This window comes from Callospermophilus lateralis, chromosome 9 (assembly GCF_048772815.1).
Source record: "Callospermophilus lateralis isolate mCalLat2 chromosome 9, mCalLat2.hap1, whole genome shotgun sequence".
Taxonomy (NCBI): Eukaryota; Metazoa; Chordata; class Mammalia; order Rodentia; family Sciuridae; genus Callospermophilus; species Callospermophilus lateralis.
In genome coordinates this window covers 38694649-38710965 of record NC_135313.1, presented here as the reverse complement: position 1 = coordinate 38710965, position 16317 = coordinate 38694649, and the positions used below count along the sequence as shown (strand labels likewise).

The following is a 16317-nucleotide window of genomic DNA, read 5'->3' as shown; positions in this document are numbered from 1 at the left end:
AAAAGCTACAGAAAAGGATTCTGAATGTTTTCAGAATAGAGCAATGGTAAATGCCTGATTTGAACATTAACATGTATCAAAACATCATGTTACCCCACAAATATGTACATTTTTACATGTCAATTTAAAATAGTTAAAAATTTAAAAATACCAGCTGAATGAATGAAGTAATGTGTGCATATGCTTGTGTGTGTCCCTTACATAAACACAAAATGTTATAGGTAGATTTAGACTTTTTTCATTCATGCTTACTTTGATAGAACCTAAAATCATATTTGAAAACTGACTCATTAATATGGAAAAATGACGTGCCTGTGATTACTGGTATGTTTATTATAATTCTTCCATATTGTACTAGCTTTAAAGCAAGTGGGATTTGCTGAAATAGTCCTCAAGTTAAATGTGCTGTAGGTTCATAAGTGTTTACATTTATTTGGTCAAAATTTGATAGATTGCATGAATTTCAAAACATGACTAATAACCCAAATTAACTTAAATAATAAGTATTCTTTTTGACAGCTGTGACATCTGCATAAGAGCTTGATTGAAAAATCCTTGGCATGTGTCTAATCTTTCCACGGTAAATGGCAGATAGAGCCAGAGATATAAAATCTGTATTATCTTCCCTGTAGGAAAAGTCCACGAAGAAAAAAAAATAGAATTTTATACTAACGTTTATACTGGCAATATAAAGTGAGCCTTTTAATTGCTGAAGCTGAGTTATAATGAAAATGAATAAATGGCAAACAAACTACAAGAATTAAAATAGCTAAGTTAGAGAAGCATCACCATGAACTTTTTTTGACAAAGAAAACCTCCTAAACTTCTGGAAGTTTTATAATCTCTAAAGTTCTCATTTGATTATTAATAATTAAAGAGATTAACAAAGTTGTCAGTTATGGTGAGTCTGAAGCATATATATTTTAAAAACAAGAATTTCAATTACATGGTTTTGGGTTAATTGTGCCTCTCTAGGCATTCCGCAATGTATGTCTGTCATTCATCTACATACCAGGAGTGCCAAACTGGATGCAATTTTCCAGAGTCCTGACATAGTCAGGGTCATTTAATTTAATTAGATGAAGACTATTGGCTTTCTCCATGTTCTTGATCCATTTATTAGCCTGACCTTGAGGATCTATCATCAGAGGCCACCTTCTTGCATTCCTGAAAGGAAGGAAAAAGATGATATTAGTTCAACCACAACTTGTTTTCATGCTATTTCATCATGAACACATCACTTTCTTAAAGTTTATCCTTTGTAACAATATTTTACCTTTCATTATGAGAAATGATCTTAAAACAAACACAATTAGATTGAATGGGCTACTACAGTGACTACAAAAATCCATCCTGTAAAGTTAACAAGAGCTCTTTTACTCATTTTGGAAAACTACAATCTCTAAATAGTAAATTACATGTTTGAAAATAACTAGGATGTATATGCCCCCTCCCCCACAAAATCTAGTTCATTGGAAGTTTAATAACCTAAAGAAAGAATGCAAAGAATAATTCTATATCATCTAACCTTCCTAATTGTCATGGACACTGCAGTGTTAATATTCCTTTTGACTCGCTCTTTGTTTCAAACACTTGTTTGTTTAATGTCATTATGTAGCTTCATTGAATATTTGCCTAGTGATTGTGTTTGGTGGACAGAAGTATATTCTTTGACAGTCAGAGAGTTTGCACCATGGGAAAGCTTATACTTATTACTTTATTCTCACTCCCATCTCCCTATTAGTGATAAAAATGAGAGCAATACCCCATGGGGATCCATTTACTTCCCATGGTTTGGATAGTCGCAGAGAGTTAAGCAGTGTCTGCCATCACCAGTGAGATGCAGCCAGGGTTTCTTTCTTGTGTGAAAGGTAATCAGTATCATGATTACTGTGCTTTTTCTTTCTCTTATAAGTTTTGATAAACACAAGCCATAATCCTGATCAATTTTCTAACAAAACTATCATGGTCTTTAAAAATAAGCAGAGAAAAGCTATACAGAACACCAGAAGAGTAGGAGAAGAAAATGAAAGATGATTAAGAAATAAGAGATGCTGATAGAACTATATGATATATTCAGTTCACTTACTGTAACATGAATTTAGAATGTCGTTGGATAATTTTTCTCCTAAAATGGAAGACATTTTTGAGCACAAAAGTTAGAGTCTGATACAAACATGTAGATTAAATGGTAAAAAAGATACTCCTGCTCTTCAATATCAGCATTATATATTAGTCTACTTAGGCAGGCAAAGAAAATACCAAAGGTTGGGTGGCTTAAAGAATAGATATTTTCTCCTCAGCAGCTGGGTCAGCTGAGGCAGGAGGATCACGAGTTGAAAGCCAGCCTCAGCAACTTAGTGAGACCTTGTCTCTAAATAAAATCTAAAAAGAGCTGGAGATATGACTCAGTGGTTAAGCACTCTTGTGTTCAATCTTTCAACCTGAGTAAAAAAAAAGATATTTTCTCATAGTTCTGAAGCCTGAAAATCTAGAATTAAGATATCAACAAGAATGCATTTTTCAGTGGCCTTTCTCCTTGGCTTGCAAATGGCAGACTTCTCCATGTGTTTTCACATGGCATTTTCTCTATAAGGTTACCAGTCCTATCAGATTAGGGCTCTTCCCTTAGGACCTCATTTAAGTTTAAAGTCCCTCTCCAAATATAGTTGCATTGTAGGTTATGGCTTCAACATTTGAATTTGAAGAATAGGGGCACAATTCAGTCCAACACATTAATTATACTCAAGAAAAAAGGAGACCAAAAGATTAACATAATATTTTAGATGCAATTAACTAATTGCTATGGCTTGTGTGTTGAAAGCATGGTCTCCAGTGCAGCAAAGTTCAGAGGTGGAAGTTTTAGGCAGGGCTCTGACTTCATGAGAGCTGATGGACTTCTGGGAGATGGGACCTGGATGGAGGAAGTAGGTCATTGGGGGTGACCTGGAAGGGTTTACCTTCTTCACAACACTTTCTCTTCTTGGCTGCCACCAGCTGAGCAGCTTTTCTCTACCATACTTTTCTGCCATGATGTTCTGCATCATTCCAGGCCCAAAGAAATGAATCCAGTCAACCATGGACTAACACCTCCGTAACCATGACCCCAAAATAAATTTTTTTTGCCTCTAAATTGTTTTTTTCCAGATTATTTGTCACAGTGACAAAAAGCTAACACACTAATGAAAACAGAATCATATGCTTATGAGAATAAAAGGATGTAAAAGAAAATTTGAAAGAAATAAATTACATATATGTAAAAGTTTTCACTCTGCCACATTTTAGAAATATTTTTAAGTGTGAAGGTTTGTGAATGTTAAATGGCATTGATACTTCCCTAGAGAAATTGTATAATACTCTTCTTCCTGTTGCTTCCATTTTTTTTTTTTTAGCCATAAAACCCATGTTCATGCTGTTTCTTTGTCCAAAATGCAGTTCTTCCCCATCTTTTCATGTTCAAATCCTACTCATCTTTCAAGGTCAACTCAAAAGCTATGTAGCCCACAAAGTCTTTCTTGATCTCTTTTCTCTCTGAAAATCTTTAGCAATTTAGTCATATTACATTTATAGTATTTTCACCCAATGGTCATATGCTATTATCATAATTCTACAATTCCCTAGCTATATCAACCAACCAAATTTTATGTTCCTTCAAGGGAAGGGCCAGGTTTTTTTTTTTTACTTATTCTTTTTTTTCCTACATTAAATTAAGTTTGTTTTAAATAATCCACTGATTCAGAAATAGCAAAAAACTTTTTTGCAAACAACATATAAATTAACTCATTCATAAAATTAAAATTCTCTAAGAGATTATTCCTGTACAGAAAATACTTGGTTCAATGAACAGTATTTCAAAATCAGAGGAAAGAACTTCTGATGCTGACCAAGATAAGCTAAGCCCATTATAACCTTTCTTTTGTACTGATCAACAAACAAAATTTTGTATAATATACAAAAAGTACCTTCTTTCATATTCTAGGAAATAAATAAAAATAAATGAATGAGGAAAGTAAAAAATCTGCAAGAATGGCCAATAAGAAATTGGTGAGGTTCCTGGATCTTTTTTTTTTTCCTTCTTCTTCTTTTTATTTTCCTTTTTAAAATTTTCTGGCTTCATAGGGCAGTATACAGCAGACATGGGAATCAAAAACTCAAACTAGAGAAATAAGAAAAGGGTCATATGTAAAACAAAGTGTGTGGGTGGGGAAATCTATCTGCTTTCCTTGTTGCTGATTTCTCCTTTTTCTCTTCTCTCTTTGCCCCAAGGTTAACCTCACAGAGCTGAATTGCCATGGTGGAAGCAAGTAGTAGTGCACTTACCAAAAACACTGAGCAAAACTCCATCTCTCTGGATAGAAGAATTAGAAAAAGAAGATTCTGTTGTTCATAGAAGGTGAAGGGAATTCAAGTATTTCTCCCTTTTTCTCTTGCCACTTTGGCTAAAGTGTTGGCATGAAATTATATAATAGTATAAGAAAATAAAAATGAGATAACTCCATCATTTGGGCCAGAATAAAATATAGGCTACATATCTGAAGAAGACCTGAAGACAGAACTCATTCACTCTGTGAATGAAAACATACTCCTGGTCTCATTACCAAGTTGTGCATGCAACCCACCTAAAGAAGCAAACTAAAGGCTCTGAACTGTCACATAAATTCAAGTTGCAGGCTAACCTCTGACTAATGTGTGCTGAGACGATCCAAAGAGCATTTCAAAGGTTTCAAATTTAAACTGACACTGAAAACACCCTCTACTGAAGGAAAAACAGAAATTGTGTTCTAAACTTCAGTCCTTTAACTGCTAAGACAAAAATCAATCTTATCCAGAGGATTTTAACAGGACCCAGAGTTTTGCATTCAAAAGTTCCAGGTTATAATCCAAAATTACTTGACATACAAAAACCTAAAGAGTTATTAAGTATCAAAGAAAAAGAAAAATATTGAATTTACCAGAAAATTAAGACTTTAAAACAGATATTGTACTGATTCTCCATGAGAAAAAGGTGAATATTGTTGAGAGAGATGGATGTTCTAAGTATAGAAATAGAAAATCAAATGGAAATTTTAGAGCTGAAAAATGTAATATATGAAAAAAATTCCACTGTATGTGCTCAATAATGAAAAGGAGATGACAGAGTAAATCAGTGAACTTGAAGATTTGGAATCTAAAGTGGCCCAGATTTGAACGACCAAAAGAAAAAATAAGATTGGGAAAAAAAAAAAACAGTACCTCAGAGACTTGTACAACAATATTAAAAGGTTTAGCTTTCATATCACTGGGGCCCCCAGAAGGAGAAGAGGAAGAGACAGTACAGAAAACATTTGAAAACAATAATGACTGAAACTCTCCCAAATGCAGTGATACACAAAAACTTGGTTTCATGAAACTCAGCAGACCTCAAAATGAAGACTCTTATAAACTCACACCCAGACACACAAATAGTTGAAAACCAAAGATTTTTTAAAAAATAGTTTGAAAACAGCTAGAGACAAACATGTTACCTATATGCAACAATTATTCAAAAGGCTGAAATTTTCTGATTAGAAATCATGGAGCCAGAATATAGTAGAACATCCTTAAAGTAATGAAAGAACTTCCAACCCAAATTCTATACCTAGCAAAAATATCCTTCAGGAATAAAGGTAAAATAAAGACATTCTCAGATGAAGAAAACTGAGAAAGTTTTTGCCAGCAGACCTACTTCAAACAAACACTAAAGTTCTTCAGCCTAAAGGGAAGCAATATCATAAGGAAACACAACTTAATCTAAATGAGATTTGATAAGCTCTTCACTCTGATAACAGCAAAATACATTTTTTTTCATGAGCACATGGAAAATTTACAAATATACAATGCCATAAAACAAATTTAAAAATTTTTAAACAATTGGAATTACACAGAATTTAGTGCCTGAACATAACATAAATAAGTTAAAAATTAAATTATAATAGCAGAAAGATTCCTTAAAAATTTCCAAATATTTGTAAATTAAATAATACATTTTAAAATAGTTTATAAACCTAACAGGAGGAAGTCTCAGGAAAATTTATAAAATATTTTAAATATCATGAAAATTAGAACATATCAAGGCTCAGTGGCAGAATGCTTGCCTAGCATGTGTGAAACCCTGGGTTCAATACCACAAAATAAAATAACACTATAACACTATCAAAATTTGTGCTATATATCTAAAGCAATACTTAATGGGAAATGTACAGCGTTGATTTCATAGATTAAAAAAGAAATGCAAAATAATATAAGCTTCTATCTTAGGAAACCTGGGGGGAAAAATGATTTTTGCCTAAAGCAACCAGAAGAAAAGAGTAAATTGACAGAAGAGATTATCATTACAGATTATGCAGACATTAAAAGGAGGGTAAGGGAATATCACAAACAACTCTATAGCCATAAATTTGATAATAGATGAAACTGACCTTTTTATTGAAAGATTAAAAACTATTCAAACTCAGAACTAATAAACAGGTAACCTTAATAGAACTATTACTATTTTAAAAATTAAATTTATAGATAAAACCTTTCAACAGAGCAAATTTAAAGCACAAATAATTTCTTTGGTCATCTTGACCAAATATTTATGGGAAAAAAATTCATTCTAATTCTACATAATCTCGTCCAGAAAATAGGAGAGAAGTCTTCCTAATTCCTATGTAAGGCCAGCAATACGCTAAAAACAAAAGAAAACAGACCAGTATTCCTCATGAGCATAAATGTAGAAATCTTCAACAAAAGATTAACAACTGAATTCAGAGGAGAGTAAATTATAACCAAGTGGAGTTTATACTGAGAATTCAATGCTGTTTCAACATTCAAAAATCAATTGGTACAATTTGCCATACTAGCAGACTAAATATACAAAACTACAAAAATAATTTTAATAGATACAGAAGAAGCATTTGACAAAAAGTCTTCAGCAAACTGGAAGAAAAATTTTTCACCCAATAAAAAAGAATTTGCAATAAAAAGCAAAACTCCTAGAGTTAATATCACATGTAATGGTAAAAATGTCCATTATCATTTTCCCCTTAGATTGGATAGGCAACATGTCCTGTTTAGTCATTCCTGTTCAACATTAAACTGGAAGTCATTGTCAGTGCAATACACCAAGAAAAAAATAATAAAGGGCATAAAGTTTAGAAAGAAAGAAATTGAAGTGTCACTATTCGCAGATAGTATAATTATCTACATAGTCTATCCTAATGAATTTACAGAAAAGGTCATATGAGTTTTAAAAGGTTGCCAGGTATTTTTATCACAAATTCAATGTGATAAAATCTCTTCCAGAAAAGGAAAATTGTTTTTCTAGTACTAGCAATGAACATTCAAACAAACAAACAAAAAATAATAATTAAGTAACATTTACAAAATAGCAAATGAAGATTTTTAAAAAATACTGTGTATAAATATAACAGCAAAACACTGATGAAATAAATCAAAAACCTAAATAAATGAATCAATACATTGCATAAAAGAATTATAAGAGTTATATTTTTTTCTGTATTGGAGATATTAAACCTGGGATGTTCTACCACCAAGCTACACCTTTAGTCCCACATGAATCTTTTGTAGATATTTAAAAAACAATTCTAAAATTTATATTAAAAGATAAGAACTAGACAGAACCATTTTGACAAAGAATAAAGTTGGAAGGCATACTACTTGTCTTCAAGACTTTACATAAAACTACAATAATCAAAGCAATATTGTATTTGCATCGAGACAAACAGGTCAAAGATAGGCAACAAGAATAAAGAATCTAGCAATAGACCCACATATATACGGAGAACTGATTTTTACCAAAGATACAATGGCAAGTTTGATGAAAAAAAGAATAACGTTTTCAACACTGTACTGGAAAGATGGTCATCCACCCCCGTGTGTAAGTGTGTGTGTGTATGTGTGTGTGTGTGTGTGTGTGTGTGTGTGTGTGTATGTAATTATACACAAACAAATGTTCTGTAAGCGGTTAATGAGTATAATACACTTATTTTCACCAAATAGTACTCTCATTGTAACATCTTTTGATTAAAAGATAGGACAATATCTGTGACTTCAGTTTATAATATTAGTTTGTTTTTAAAATTTTGGGGTTCCATAGAATAACATATTAAATTAATAACATTTCAAAAGTGACATTCTTTAGAGTACATAGAAAAGATAATACTAGTTTTTAGAATGAAATATGCCAACAATTATTATGTAAAACAAATTTGGGCCTTAATAGCATTGCTCTTTGGATGAACATTTTGAATTCAAAATGAACAAGCACTCTATTACTTGATGACTTCTTTTCCATCATTATTTTGTACTATTTTATTGGCAAGAAAATGATTTTCTCCACACAATCTTCCCCTCTCTTATTTCCTCCATTAAACGTTCTTGAATCCATAAATGCTTTAAAACCAGTAATTCCCAAATGAAAAATGAATCATTATAGTACTCAGTGTTCCAAGGTTTGGCAGTGTTTGTTCTTTTGTTATTGTCTAGAAAGGAGTATTATTTGATGCTCTTTGGAGTTTTTGAAAATACAGGTTTCTAACAGTGATAATACATGTTCACAGCAGTCTTCACAGGAGGATATAGAATTTGAATACATAGCAGTGATGCATTATAGAAAATTTTGCTATTGTCCTCTTTACGTACATACAAAAAGATAAAAACAGATGAAAAGGAGGTGGGCAAGATGGCTGAATAGAGGTCCCCTGCATTCCTACATCAATGGATATACAGCTACACATTGAGGTGAATGACTATTGGAGAACATTAGGAAATGACAGTAGAGAAATGGAATGCTTGTTAAATCCAGAAACATAGGATAGAAGTATAGCAAAATAAACAAAATATCCCAGCACTGAATCCCCGCTCCACAGCTGGGGAGGAGGAGTCTCCTCTTGACAGGGATAAAGGTGAAAGATCGAGAGTTCCAGCATACTACTAGTGTAGACACACTGGCAATCCTTGCAATTGGGAAGTTTTGCAGCTCTTACAGGCTTCAGGTCTGAAAACTGCACAACAGGAAAAGGAATTCACTTTCTCTCTCTGAGGGGGATGCTATAGCCTGGGAGCCATCTGGAGAAGGGATGTATTTTCTGAATGCAGGGTCACAAACCTCTGCATATTCCCATGTATTGGTCACCACAGACTGGCTTAGTGTGTGGCTGCCTCATGAGGCACGCTTGGTTGGTTGAATGAGTGATAAAAACCCACTGAGTGCTATCCAGTGGGAAATAGATGTTGAGATGTGGAGGGAGCTGACAGTACCATCCACAAGAACCTGCCTTCTGAGACCAGCAGCATGGCTGGGAGCATGTAGTCTTTCATGGGTGCTGGGAATAAAAGCAGTTGCCCACACAGTTCCTGCTAACCTTCTCCAAGGACCACACAAGTGCCTGTCACTAACAAAGTAAAAAAGAAATCTGAGTTTCCACGGCTCCCCTGCCTGCACAAACATGCGGAGGCTATCTCTGCTAACACCATCACACCTCCAGTTGTGGTCCACTACCAAGACGCACAGCCAAGGAAAGCTCACAGAAATTTTGTCCAGCAAGTGTTTATGGTTGTAATCCACTTAGAGCAGGCTCCACCTGTGACCCACACCCACTCAATCCCTAGAGGACACTATAAATGAAAAAAAAGGGGGGAAGGGTGGCCCTAGAGGACACTATAAATGAAAAAAAAAGGGGGGTAAGGGTGGCCCTAGAGGACACTATAAATGAAAAAAAAGGGGGTAAGGGTGGCCCTAGAGGACACTATAAATAAAAAAAAAATGGGAAATCCTGGGGAGAAAAGTCCCCTTTTGATGCCCTGCTTCCATGCTAAGAAAGTCTGAAGAGAAACTGTCCAGCACTGGACACATTCCCCCTTTCACTCTCTCCTTCAAGCACCTCAGCTGAGAGGGAGTGTCTGACTCCAGTTATGACACACTCTTGCCCAAGCTCTGGTGGGCATTACAAGTGAGAAAAATCTGAGGAGAAAACCCTCTTGCCATTGCTCGATCCCCAATCATGCATAGTTAAGGGAGGACTCAGATTACACTCCTAGGAGGACAGCCCATACTGGTAGCAAAGAAGAATTACACAAGTTTTTCTACCTTTATACCTATATAAGGGTCATGGCTTTGTTTGATCCTATACCTTATCTGATCACATATTGCTAACAATATTAGGTGTGAGTATCACAGAGAGGGTACTGTAATTCCTGCCCCTCTTGTAAAAGAGGAGCCTAATCAGAGAACAAGCCTTCACCAATACTCAAGCAGCCATTCAGTGACCCATTCAAGTAACTGAGAGCTAATAGCAATAGTGCCTGAAGAAATACCCATTACCAGATAGAGCCTACCATTCGTATCGTAGGAATAAATCTCTTCTCTATACTACACACACCTGAACTGCTAGATTGTCCCCACTCTCGTACAACCCACAGACACTGGGTCTCTCTGACTCTGACACAATATGCACTGTGCCAAAATCACTAAAGTCAAAGTAGTTTCTGAGAGATTAGACTATAGTAGCCAGCTGGAAATAAACTTATATCCTTTTACATAACAAGATGATACCCTAAGACACATTTTCAGTGGAAATTCACTTACTAAGAAGGCCATAAGAAAAAAATTGGTACTTATAATCCATTTCACTAGATAACAAATCTCAACCTATGAACACAAGAAACATTAAAAAAAAGATCCTAACTCTCTAGTAGTAGATTCCAAAGATATTGGATTAAATGCCTGATAAAGATTTCAAAGACTGGTTTTTTAAAAAAATTCAATGAGATCTAAGAGAATGTAGATAAATAGGTGAAGGAAGTTTAGAAGACAATAGAATATGAATGAGAAATTCAGCAAAGAAAGAGATTTTGTAGAGAACCAATCAGAAAGCTTAAGAAATGAAGAATTTAATGCATCAGACAAAAAATTTAGTTGACAGCCAGATGCAGTGGCACATGCCTATAATCCCAGCTCCTTGAGAGACTAAAGCAGAAGGATTATAAATTCAAGGCCAACCTCACCAATTTAGCAAAACTCTGCCTCAAAATAAAAAAATAAATAAATAAAAAGGATGGGGGATGTAGCTTGGTGTTAGTGTTCAATTTCCCAGTACCACCAAGATGAGTATCATCCATTAGATGAATATTCAAAATGAAAATTCAATTGAAGCCAGGCATAGTAGCACATATATGCCTGCAATTCCAGATATCTGAAAGACTGAGGTGGGAAGATCAAGGTTGAGGATGACCTGGGGAAAACAGTGTGAGAGCCCTGTGACAATTTTAAAAGAAGTTTAGTTGAAATCCTTAAATGCAGACTAGATAGAGTGGAGGAACAAATACATAAGCTTGAGGACAGGTCTTCTGAAATATCACATATGGGCAGAAATGAAGAAAAAAAAATAAGGAAGAATGAACAAAGCATTAGGACATTGTTGTGGTTTAGATATGAGATGTCCTCCCAAAATCTCATGTGTAAGATGATTCGAAAGAGATTAGAGGTGAGAAGACTAAAGGTTAAACCTAATCAGTGCATTATTCCCCTGATAGGGATTAACTGGGTGGCAACTATAGGCAGGTAGGCTGTGGTTGGAGGAGAAGGCTTGCCTTTGGGGTACATATTTTGTCCTTTGTGAAAGTGAAGTCTCCCTCTGTTTCTTAGTGACCATATCCTGAGTTGCTTTCCTCTACTACACTTTTTTTTTTTTTTTTTTTTTTGCCACAATGTCTGGCCTCATCTAAGGCCCAGAGCAATGGAGCTAGCCAAGTTATGGACTGAATCCTCTGAAATTGTGAGCCCCAAATAAACCTATTCTCCTTTAAAATTGTTCTTATCAGATCTTTTGGTCATAGCAGCAAAAAAAATTGGCTAAAACAGAAATTATTTAAAGATCAAAAATCTGCACATCAGCATACCCAAAGGGGGAAAATACAGTTTAAAGGCATAAAAAACCTATTCAAAGAAATAATATCAGAAAACTTCCCTAATCTGGGGAATAACATGGTCATCCAGGTATATGAGGCCTATAGAAACCCAAATAGACATGAGCAGAAAAGACCTTCATAACCTGTTATAGAGAAATTATCAAAAATGCAAGATAAAGACAGTGTTTTGAAATCTCAAAGAGAAAAATCACCAAGTCACATTTAAGAACAACTCCATTAGATGAACAGTAGATTTCTCAGAAGAAATCCTACAGGGCATGAAATGATGTATTTCAAGTTCTGAAAAAATATAATTGCCAACCAAGATGAATACACAGCAAAGTTATCCACAAATGAAGGAGAAATGATAAGACAAAATTAAAGAAATTTATGACCACCACATCAGTCTTACAAAAAATACTAAAGGGAATTCTATACCGAGAAGTGAAAGGAAGATAACCACCATCAGAGTAGTATGTGAAATTATAAATCCCACTTAAAGAGCAAATAAATAAATGAAAAGTAGAAAATATTCAAACACTGCAAATACAATAAACCAGAAAAGGATCAAATGCTAAAAGTATAATAAACCAGTGAATCATAAAGATAATTAAGAGAGAAAGAATTAACCAAAGAATATTCAAAACAACTAGGAGAAAAATCAACAAAATGATAGGCACAAGTCCATAGTTTTCATTAATAACACTGAGAGTAAATGGTCTTAATTTTCTAGTTAAAAGATACAAACAGGCCAAAAATATTTAAAAATAAAGCTTAACAATATTCTGTGTACAAGAAACTCAGTTATCCATGGGAACACAAAAAGACTGAGTGAAAGGTTAGAATGGTGATATTCCAAGCAAACAGAACTCAAAAACAATAAGAAGTAGCTATACTTATATGTGACATAACAGATGGTAAAGAAAAAATAGTAAAAAAGAAGTCCACTATATTATGATCAAGGAATCTATTTATCAAAAGGATATAACAATTATATGTCTAAGTGCATATTATAAGGGAACACACAATTTTTATAAATGAAATGATATTAGTCTTAAGAGAGAGAGAGAGAGAGAGCTCCAATATAAACATAAATGGGAATTTCAATACCCAACTATCACCAATGGGTAAGGCATCCAAACAAAAATCAATAAAGAAACATCAGAGTTAAACTACACTATAGATCAAATGGACTTAATATACACTTACAGAATATCCCATTCAACATCTTCAGAAAATGCATTCTTTTCATCACTGCATGGAACTTTCTCTAGAATCGACCATCAATAAGTCTTACCATATTTTTGAAAATTGAAATCATATTCTGTATCTTTTCTTATCACGAGGAAAAGAAACCAGATCAATGGCAGAGAAACTTTAGAAATGACAAAAATACAAGGAGGCCAAATAACATACTTTTGAACAAACACTGGGTCTTTGAGAATGTCAGAAGGAAAACTTAAAAATACTTTGAAACAAATAAAAATGGGAACAAAACATACACCAACCTGCGGATATAACAAAAGCAGTAAACTACAAGGAATGTTTATAGTGATGAGTACCTATTCAAAAAAATAAAGTTTTATTGATTTAATATAAAAAGCCTAATGATTTATTTCAATAATCTAGAAAAGTAAGAACAAACCATACTCAATATTAGTAAGAAGGAAGGTAATAATAAAGATCAGAGCATAAATAAATAAAACTCAGACTAAAATAACAAAGAATCCATGAAATAAAGAGTTGGTTCTTTGAAAATATAAACAAAATTGACAAACTTTCAAGTGAGACTAACCAAAAATAAAAATAAAAAAGGGAGAACACCAAAATACAAAAAATAAAATTAGAGATGAAATAACACATTACAACTGATACTACAGAACTTTCAAGAATTATTTGGATTATTTTGAAAAACTAATATACTAATAAATGAAAAATCTAGAATAAATGTACAAATTTGGGCATGTCTGACCAAAATTGAACAAAGAAGATACAAAACACCCATTGAACCAATAACAAATGACATTGAAATAGTAATAAAAAGTCTCGCATTAAAGAAAAGTTCAAGACCAGATGACCTCACTGCTGAATTTTACCAAACATTTAAAGAAGACCTGACACTAATGCTTCTCAAAACTAATCCACAGAATTGAAAAGGGGTCTGTGAAACCAACATTACCCTGTTACCAAAACCTGATAAGGAATCTCAACAAAGAAAGGAAACTGTAGACAAATACCCCCAATAAACATAGATGCAACAATCCTCAACAAAATAGTTGAAAATTGAATACAACAGCACATTAAAATGATAACACACCCTGACTAAGTTCATTTAGCTCCATGGATACAAGGATAGTTTAACATACACATAAATAAGTAAATGTAATATATCACCCAAATAGAATGAAGGATACATATCACATGATCATCTCAAGAGAAGCAGAAAAACCCTTTGATAAAATTTAACATCCCTTCCTGATAACAGCACTGAAAATAGATATCATATCTTAACATAATAAAGACTAAACATGATAAACTCACAGCCAACATCATATTTAATGGGAAAAATAGAATATCAGGAATAAGATAAGGGTGTCTACCCTCACCACTCATTTAATATGGCACTAGAAATTTCGGCCAGAGCTATTAGGCAAAACAAAGAAATTAGAAGCAAACAAATAGAAATGGAGGAAGCCAAATTATCCCTATTTGCAGATGATATGATTTTATACATAGAAAAACCTAAAGACTCCACCAAAGTACTATTAGAACTGGTAAGTGAATTCAGTAAAGTAGCAAGACACAAAAATCAACATACAAAAATCAGTAAATTTCCTCTACACCAATAATGAATTGGCTGAAAAAGAAATTATGAAAACAGTCCTATTCACAACATGCACACATACAATAAAAATTACCTAGGAATATATCAATTAAGAAAGTGAAAATGAAAAGTCCAAAGGAAGAAATTGAAAAAGATACTAAAAGGTGAAAAGATCTCTTATGTTCATAGATTAGGAGAATTAATACTATTAAAATGTCTATTCTACTCAAAGTGATCTTTCAATACAAATTCCTTTAAAATACCAATGACATTTTTTTACAGAACTAGAAAAAAACATGAAAATCCATATGGAAGCACAATAGACATTCAATAGCAAAAGCAATTTAAGCAAAAAAGAGTAAAGCTGAAGGCATTACCATTCCCAACTCTTAAGACATAATACATAACCATAGTACCAAAAACAGCATGGTATTAACAGAAACACACACACACACACACACACACACTCAATAGATGACCCAGAAATAAATCCATACATATACAGCCAACTGATTCTCAACAAAGACACCAAAAGCATACACTGGAGAAAGGACAGGCTTTTTAATAAATGGTACTATGAAAACTGGATGTACACATGCAAAAGACCAAAACTGAATCCTATCTCTCACCCTGTTAAAAAAGATGGATCAAAAATGTATGATCTGAAACTACTACAGGAAAACAGAGGAAATACTTCAAGATATTGGTACAGTTGATGATTTTTTAATAGGGCACCAAAAGCATAGGAAATAAATGCAAAAATTTGCAAATGGGATTATATCAAATAGAAAGTTCCTTTACAGTAAAGGAAATAATCAACAGAGTGAAGAGAGAGCCACAGACTGGGAGAAATATTTGCCAGTTAGTCATCTGACAGAAGGTTAATACCCAGAATATATATAGAACTTAAAAAATTAACAAAAAATAAGCAATCCAATTAAAAAATGGTCAAATGTCTAAATAGATACTTCTAAAAATAAAATAAAAATGGCTAATATATGAAAAAATGGTATAAACTAGCAGAGAAATCCAAATCAAAAGTACAAGATACCATCTCAATCCAGTTAGTATGACTTATAAATTTAAAAAAAATGCTGATTAGGATGCAGGAAAAAAAGAAATTATTTTAACTATGGGCATAAATAAAACTTAGTACAGCCACTATGGAGAACATTATTGAGGTTTTTCAAAAAACTGGAACTAGCCGGGCATAGTTGCACATGCAGGAGGATCGTGAGTTCAAAACCAGTAAATTTCCTCTACACCAATAATGAATTGGCTGAAAAAGAAATTATGAAAACATAGGAAATAAATGCAAAAATAAATAGCAAAAGCAAGGCGCTAAGCAACTCAGTGAGCCCCTGTCTCTAAATAAAATACAAAATAGGACTGGGGATGTGGCCCAGTGGTCGATTGCCCCTGAGTTCAATCCCTGTTACCCCCCAGAAAAACAAAAAACAAAAAACTAGAATTACCATGTGGTTTAGTTGTCTCACTTATGGACATAAACATAAAGTCAGAATACAAAAGAGATACCTCCAGATTCAAGTTTATTGTAGTAC

General features: G+C 33.5%; 1 protein-coding gene across 1 annotated transcript in view; it reads right to left on the bottom strand.

The window, feature by feature from the left end:
* Dnah7 (dynein axonemal heavy chain 7) overlaps window positions 1–16317 on the bottom strand; it is a 289014-nt gene that overhangs the window by 73188 nt on the left and 199509 nt on the right. The window contains exon 47 of the mRNA XM_077110312.1: window positions 1013–1167. Coding sequence (XP_076966427.1) covers window positions 1013–1167 — 155 coding nt within the window. The remainder of the gene's footprint in view (window positions 1–1012; window positions 1168–16317) is intronic.